Genomic DNA, 7,739 nt, shown 5'->3' with positions numbered 1-7,739 from the left:
GATATAAGCCCCCCCAAGGTCCCCTCCGGATCCCCGGATTCCCACCTGATCCGAGCGCTTGTTTCCCCGCGTTCTTTGCTCTTTTGGTTTAGTGCACCAACCAAAGTTTGTCCTGGGAGGAGGGGAGGGGGACCCCTGGGAAATGTTGGCTTACGACTAGCGAACAGCCAACAGCCTCATTTCTAATGATTTGGGTGCGTAGATCGAGATGGGCAGAGTTTCTAGACTCTTCCAATATCGAGGTCAATGTGTAACTTTACGCGAGAGCATTGAGGCTGTGGAGGTTCGGGATTCAACGGGCTACGCCGCAATGTCTTGGCTGACTCTTCGATTCTGACTCTGAACTAGCCTAACTTAGATCTCAAATTTCATCTCATCTCATCTACAAAACAGCCTTGTAAATCTCAGTCTCAACAGCGGCCCAGAGACCCAGGACCTTGGCATCAGCAAAAGGCAGAATCTGCGTGCACACGATCCCTCCAATGCCGTGCTCGCGATCAGCCCACCACCAGAGATTAGCCAATCCAGCCCACTGAACCGTGCTCTTCGACCGCCCTGAGAATCCTCCATTGGTGAGCATGAATGTCAGTCCCCAGCCCTGTTGTTGGTCCAATGGTTAGTGTCTGCTGAAATGCGGGGGAGGAAAGGGAGCGTCGTACCTGGGGTGGATTTCCGTCGACGGGGTATAGCTCGCCGATTGGGTTGGTCAGATCTGGTTTCGCAGCTGGGATGGGCTGACGGCTGAAGTTTGGGAATTTCTCGATACTGTTGCTCAGCATGAGATCAACCGTTTCCTTCTTGAGGATCTGAGCGCCTGTGTTGGGACATGTTCCGCCGTTGAGCAGAACAGTGAGGACCTCTGTTTAAATCAGCATCCATTCATCCGCACAGCATTGAGCGTCTCTACTTACTTCCGTACTCTTGGGGCTGCGCAAACATTCCTGCGCCGCCGCTATGGAAGATTGAAGCGATTTCGCTCGCGTTGTCAGTCACGAGAGGAAGACGCTGGAGATGATCGCGCGTTCGCAGTGTACCGTCTGCGTCGCGCTGATGCATGTGAGCTAATTTCGCGCGCATCTCTTTACCGGGAAGCATGGACATGTTTTTGATGCCTAGAGGTGCAAAGACGTTCTTCTGGAGAAAATCGTTGAGACGCAGACCGCTGGCTCGTTCAAGCGCGATGCCAGCCCAGTCAATTCCGACCTGAAATGTTAGCCGACATCAATTGAGCGGAAAGTAAACTTACACCGTATTCCCAGCCTTCGCCGGGCTGGAATAAAAGAGGAAGCTTGACGATATCCTCAATACGACCAGAAAACTCATCAATACCAGCAGGATGACTCCAATCCCTCAAGCGCTCATTAAAAAACGTATATCCAAAGCCAGCAGTATGCGTCAGCAGCATGCGCAGTGTAATAAGATTCTTCTTCTCCTCAAAGCTCCCATCAGGCTTCAACACCTTGAGACCCTTGAGCTCAGGCACAAGACTCTCGAGATGTTCACCGTCATCGAGTTTAAGCTTTCCCTGCTCCACGAGCTGCATGCAAGCAACGCCAGCAAGCATCTTGGTGCACGAGGCGATCCAGAAAATGTTGTCGAGCGTCATGGGCTCATTGGTCCCGACACCGCGCGTACCCGCTGAATGAGCGAATATCTCGCCGGATTTGTCGACCAGCACGACAGTGGTACCGGGAATACCGGTCTTTTGGTCGGCGCATGCATCGTCGATTATGCTGCGCAGCTTGGAAGTCGCTTGGGCAGTGATGGGCATCTTGGGCAAAACGTATGGTCTAAAATTTGGATGGGGTTGATCAATTGGCAATTGCTGCAGAACTGACGTCTAGCCCCTAGTGAAGCTATCTATTTATACTGCTAGTCGAACAATGGCGCTATGATTCCAAGATAGCGCAGCCTTGGCTCGTGGCCCGCGCCAGCTCACAAAGGTTTATCTAGGTAGTCATATGACAGGCCACCAACCCGCATACAGCACCATACTCTATTCATCGCGACCCCGCCCTTGCGCAATCTAACAGAGTTCGAAAAACACCAAGGATTCCAGCGTAGATCCCTTCCCCAAGCTTGCGGACCCGCATCCGCAGATACGAGTGCACAGACGAGGGGTAAAGCACAAAAGCTCCAAGCTGGACCTCATTCTGGATTTATTGAGGATGCGGCGCCGCGTGCGCTCGGCAGTTGATGGCGTCCGAGGCCCCGTGGGGTTCGATCCGGGGTAGAGCGTGCGGGGAAGGGAGACGTGCTGTAACGTCGCTGTGTCTCGTTTGCGTGGCATTGCAGAATGGAGCTGGGGGTCGTTGGATGTGACGAGGCGGATGCGGGTACGCAGTTACGCAGGGCGGAACGGAGGCCGGTTTGCGGTGCCCTTTCACATGATGCTACTGTAGAGTTTCACGGGGAATGCAAGGTGTTTCGATTTGATGAGGACATGCATATGCAGATGACGAATGGTGTTTATAAACTGGTTGTATTTCCTGTAAAGTAGAGTCTTCTCATCACAAGCAATTTTCTTCATCTCAAGCATTTACTCTGTTTTTAAACAATACTCTTTCACAATGGGCGAGAATATCCCAGTTCACAAGAAGTTCAACACTGAGCTTACGGATTACTCCGTTGAGCATCATGGCGATAAAGGTGTCTATGCCGATAATCTCGAAGTAGACGCTCTTGTCGTGGGTGCTGGCTTCGCTGGTGTTTTCATGCTCAAGACCCTTCGGGATCGCGGTTACAAGACTGTTGTCTACGAAGCTGGCAACGATACTGGAGTAAGCAATTGACAATCTACCAAATGGTTTGAGACTGACAGAATAGGGCACTTGGCGATGGAATTGCTACCCCGGTGCTGGTGTCGACTCCGAAGTCCCTGAATACGAATTCAGCTGGCCCGAGGTTTACAATACCTGGACCTGGCCTTGCAACTATCCTACCTACGCTGATCTCCGTGCTTACTTCGACCATGTCGACAAGGTCCTTGACATCAAGAAGGATATCGCCTTTAACACTGTCGTTGTAGGCGGTAAGTTTGACACTGAGAGCGGTCGCTGGCATATCCGCACTGCAGATGGTCGTGTCGCAAAGGCCAAGTATCTCGTCCTCGGAACCGGCTTCGTAAGTCTTTCACAATCCTCAGCGGTGGTCTGGGACTAACCTTACAGGCTGCCCGTCGATACATCCCCGACTGGCCCGGCATGGACAAGTTCAAGGGCATAATCCACCACTCCTCCTTCTGGCCCGACGAGAAAGTCGACGTCACTAACAAGCGCTGCGCCATCATCGGCACCGGCGCCTCAGGAGTCCAGATCACACAGGCCTGGGGTCCCGAAGCAGGCCATCTCAAGGTCTTCCAACGAACCCCCAACCTCGCCGTCCCCATGCGTCGCAAATACCCCTCCGCCGAAGAGCAAAACCAAGCTAAGAAGTTCTACCCCGAGCTCTTCCGCTACCGCGAGGAGAACTTTGCAGGCTTCCACTACGACTGGTATGAGAAGAACACGTTTGACGACACGCCTGAGGACCGTGAAGCTCTGTACGAGCAGGTCTGGAAGGATGGCGGTTTTAGGTACTGGGTTGCTGTGTACAAGGATAACCTGTTCAACGCGGAGGCGAACAAGGAATCCTACAAGTTCTGGGCCAAGAAGACACGCAACAGGATCGGCGATCCTAAGAAGCGGGATCTTCTTGCGCCGACTGTGGACAACATGCCGCATTACTTTGGCATCAAGCGCCCGTGCTTGGAGTATGATTACTACGAGCAGTTCAACAGGGAGAACGTGGATGTTGTGGACATCAAGAACAATGCGATCAAGGAGTTTACGGAGACGGGTATTACGCTTGAGGATGGGACGCACCATGAATTTGATGTCATTGCTGTTGCGACGGGCTTTGTAAGTTCTCCCTGAAGATTTGACGAGGAAGAGATGCTAACGGTTACAGGATGTTGTCACTGGTGGTGAGTACGCTTTTATGAGGGTGATTTGAAGATACTAATGGTTTTAGTGATGACGCAGCTTGGTCTTCAGAGCATTGAGGGCGCTGAACTCGAGAAGGAATGGAAGACTGGCGCCACTGTAAGTAACTCTCTCAAAAGTCTGCATTCATCTCTAACATTATAGACCTACCTCGGCGTTACTACCCCCGGCTATCCCAACATGTTCCATATCTACGGTCCCCACGGCCCAACCCTTCTCAGCAACGGCCGTAAGTCATCTCCTCCCATGTTCATCACTCTCACTTACAAACCCCAGCTACATCCGTCGCCGTCCAAGGCCGCTGGATCGTCGACGCCATCGACAAGATCAAGAACAACGACATCAAGTATCTCAACCCCACCAAGAAAGCCGGCGAGGAATGGAAGAAGCATATCGTTGAGCTTAACAACAGGACTCTCTTCCCTACTACTCGCTCTACGTAAGTCCCCCCCTACGCTATAGAGTGAATAACCGTTTGCTGACGATGAGTGTAGATACATGGGCGGCTCTATCCCTGGTAAGATCTACGAGCCTGTTTGCTACTCTGGTGGTATTCCTGCGTACAAGATTGAGATTCGCGAGGCGCTTGATACACTGAAGGGTTTCGAGGTCGTCAAGAATAAATAGATGATGCGGGGGTTTGTACTCTGGCTATCTCGAGCTCTTGCTGGAGTATGAAGTGGTGGCAGACCTATGTTTTAGCTATGAATTTATGTTTTGTTCTTTCATACTATGACATTGCTTACAGTCCGTTCAGTGATATCTTTGGCTTGTGAGACTTTGCGTCTTGATTTTTGCGTCTTGATTCGTGTATGCAGTGGAACCTCGCTCTGAGTCTTTGTGAGGCGATTCTACCTTGATGGCCTTGAACAAGTATCCGCTTTGAGATGATGAGCATTAGCTCAAGTCTCGTCTTTATGGTGCTCAATTGCAAGTCATGCGCGTAAGTCAGTGAAGTTGGTATTTGTCTTTGGGCTACTACTATGGCAATCGCGGTATCTAAACGTACCTTGATGTCTGCTCCAAGCAACACCGATGTCGCGTCGCGTTCAGCATGACTCGCCAATTACCTGGTCATCCTCCAGCGATCGCATGTTAATCGCAATGTAATCGCGTCGCATTAATTATTCTGCACAGTAAATGCCACTCAATCTGTCCTGTGTCACCAAGCTTGCATCGGAGCAACTGAAGTAAGTTTCCCGCGTTTTATACCCAGGTAGTATCGCATCGCATCGCGTCGCGTCAAATCGTCAGATTCAATCGCACGCAAGTCATCCTGTAGTTCCGCATGCCACTGTAATACCCAGATCCAAATCTTGAGATCCTCTTCGCAATTGGAACATCTCAAAGTGTGACAGGCGAAATGTACCTGCATCTCCTCGGCGGGTATGGTCTGACGGGTAACCCGGCTGTACAGGCAAACTTCGGTAACGCGACGCTCGACTCGGCAATAGTCATGTCTCCTCCAAAACATCCTCTACTCGCCCCAATTCCATGTATCAATAACCATCATCGCTGTATCCATCGTATATCCACCATGATCGAATATTTCATCAAATTCTTTCCTCGGCAAATACCTTGGATAAATAATACCAGCCCAAATTGTCATTATGTCATAATTTCGGAACCTCCAACACCGAACAAACCCCGTGAGCAGAGCCCATCCAAACCTACCTAACCATAATAGGAAACTATGGAGAAATGGCCCCGCAAATACCCGTGACTCTGAATTTCTGTTACGAAATCGTCTCGAAAAGATGCCAATAACAAAGCGAGCCCGGCTCAAACGGCCTGGTCACGTATTACTCACTCTTTATTTTTCGGCATTATGGAAGGTTCTTCTTCTGTTATGTTGTCATTTGGTGCGTGCATCTCCGCGGCTTGGGACACTGGTATAAGGAGCGTTGGATCTGCTCTTTTTTAGGGCTGAAGGTATCGTCAGACATTCATTAACAGAGTTTGGACGCGCTGGGACAAGACAAACGCCATTTTACGTCATATTTCGTGGTCTCATCTGAATTTTCCTTCTTTTATTATTTTGAAGCGCGTTTCGTAAATATCACCTGATTACCCCGGATTTTCATCTCAGATCAGATCATCTCAGATCTCATGGCGCGTCTTAACCCGACATCGTGGACTTTCGATATCGATCGATACGTCAATCCATTTATTCCATCACCGCCATGGCAGCATATTCCATATCCTATCGCATACATATTTGGATACCGACGCGATAAGCCAAAGAACATTGGGTCAATCTTGCCAGTGATATGGGCATTCATCGGAATATTCATCGCGCTTTCAGTGATTGAATTGGCATCTGAGCGTATTCCCTCTTTTGTCGAACGAGGCGCTCCAATTATTGTCGGATCCTTTGTAAGTTGTTGCGTACAATGAATTTGATGAATGTTGGCTAATGATGTAGGGCGCCGGCGCTGTTCTCGAATTCTACGCCATCGAATCTCCCCTCGCCCAACCACGAAACTTCTTCGGCGGCCAACTCATCGCCGCAACAATAGGCGTCAGCATAGGCAAACTCTTCCTCCTCAGCTCAAACTTCCACTCCATCCAATGGCTCGGCGGCGCCATATCATGCGCGACCGTAACGTCCATAATGGCCCTAACAAAAACCATCCATCCCCCCGCCGGCGCAACCGGTCTCCTCGCTGTCGTGGACAACCGCCTCCTCGACCTCGGCTGGTTCTTCATCCCCGTAGTGTTATTCAACTGCACTATCATGTTTGGCGTTGCGCTGTTGGTTAATAACATTCAGCGCGCGTATCCTGTTTATTGGTGGACGCCGGAGGATTTGAGGAAGGTCAAAACGGAGGAGAAGAGGGAGAGTGTTGATGAGGAGAAAGGGAGGGCGACGGAGGATAGTGATTCGGAGAGACATGAGAGGCATGATGGGAGGGAGATTATTATGAAGCCTGGCGGGAGCTTGGTGCTGCCGCAGAATTTGTTCCTCATGCAGGAGGAGCTGCAGTTGCTGGAGGAGATAGCAAACCGTTTATAGGTTGAGAAAAGTGTCGCATTGCATAGCATTCAATTTAACAACAATTAATTCAGTCTCATTCAGGCTATCAAAACATTTTCTCGTGACTCATTGGTCGTTTCTCATAAAGACATGTCATTCCCGTAACGTTCATAGTGCCAAACCAGTACATCGCCTCGTCAGCAACAACAAATCCCCAATGCTCAACCATTCTGTCTCCTGCAAAAGTCAAACAGCAATATCGTATTCTTACTCCAATGTCAAAGTCGTGTCTCCTCACTCTCTCAAGCCATTCTCCATTTCGTGAGGCTCATGCTCACTTCTCGTCGTGTCTGTACGCTTGTCCGTAAAGGGTAATGGTGGATATCGCCAACCAATCAACGCGCTCCATATGCCTTAGTAAAAGTCATAAGGGCTTAGACGACCACTATCATCCTCCTCTCTCACGCTGAATCTCTCCACAAATCGCGGCGCACAATGGAAGCGACGTCGCCGCGAAACAGGCATGCTATTGCAAGGCGCATTCTCCCCATCTCGCAATCGCTGCTCATGCTGACGCTGAAGACCCTCAACATGACGTCGGTACTCTCGCAGCCCAAATCGCTCCTCTTGCATTCGTCGGCGACGGAGCATCTGAGCGTGACTAATAGCACGGCGCTGGTTTCCGCGATTGACGAAAAATTGGAGGTTGCGATGGATGCCACGGCCGTTGATGCGGCCTCCGAGGGCGTTTCGCTGGGGACTGGTTTGAGGAGAGGGAG

General features: G+C 50.5%; 3 protein-coding genes across 3 annotated transcripts; 2 read left to right on the top strand and 1 right to left on the bottom strand.

Annotated features, from left to right (window-relative positions):
* Positions 1-382: 382 nt before the first annotated feature.
* Positions 383-1,771, bottom strand: FTJAE_12717 (uncharacterized protein; the record flags this gene model as incomplete). The annotated part of the gene is made up of 4 exons (XM_037345791.1): positions 383-598; positions 660-859; positions 912-1,203; positions 1,247-1,771. 4 exons carry the CDS (start codon positions 1,769-1,771, stop codon positions 383-385), a joined length of 1,233 nt encoding a protein of 410 aa, XP_037200247.1.
* A 799-nt stretch (positions 1,772-2,570) lies between these two features.
* Positions 2,571-4,610, top strand: FTJAE_12716 (cyclopentanone monooxygenase; the record flags this gene model as incomplete). The annotated part of the gene is made up of 8 exons (XM_037345790.1): positions 2,571-2,780; positions 2,827-3,123; positions 3,171-3,899; positions 3,949-3,964; positions 4,012-4,082; positions 4,128-4,212; positions 4,260-4,422; positions 4,478-4,610. 8 exons carry the CDS (start codon positions 2,571-2,573, stop codon positions 4,608-4,610), a joined length of 1,704 nt encoding a protein of 567 aa, XP_037200246.1.
* A 1,482-nt stretch (positions 4,611-6,092) lies between these two features.
* Positions 6,093-6,999, top strand: FTJAE_12715 (HPP family; the record flags this gene model as incomplete). Its single annotated transcript, XM_037345789.1, has 2 exons — positions 6,093-6,359; positions 6,409-6,999. 2 exons carry the CDS (start codon positions 6,093-6,095, stop codon positions 6,997-6,999), a joined length of 858 nt encoding a protein of 285 aa, XP_037200245.1.
* Between the last annotated feature and the right edge of the window lie 740 nt (positions 7,000-7,739).

Source organism: Fusarium tjaetaba, assembly GCF_013396195.1.
Source record: "Fusarium tjaetaba strain NRRL 66243 chromosome Unknown NRRL66243_c0000356, whole genome shotgun sequence".
Lineage (NCBI taxonomy): Eukaryota > Fungi > Ascomycota > Sordariomycetes > Hypocreales > Nectriaceae > Fusarium > Fusarium tjaetaba.
This window is presented reverse-complemented; position numbering and strand designations above follow the sequence as displayed.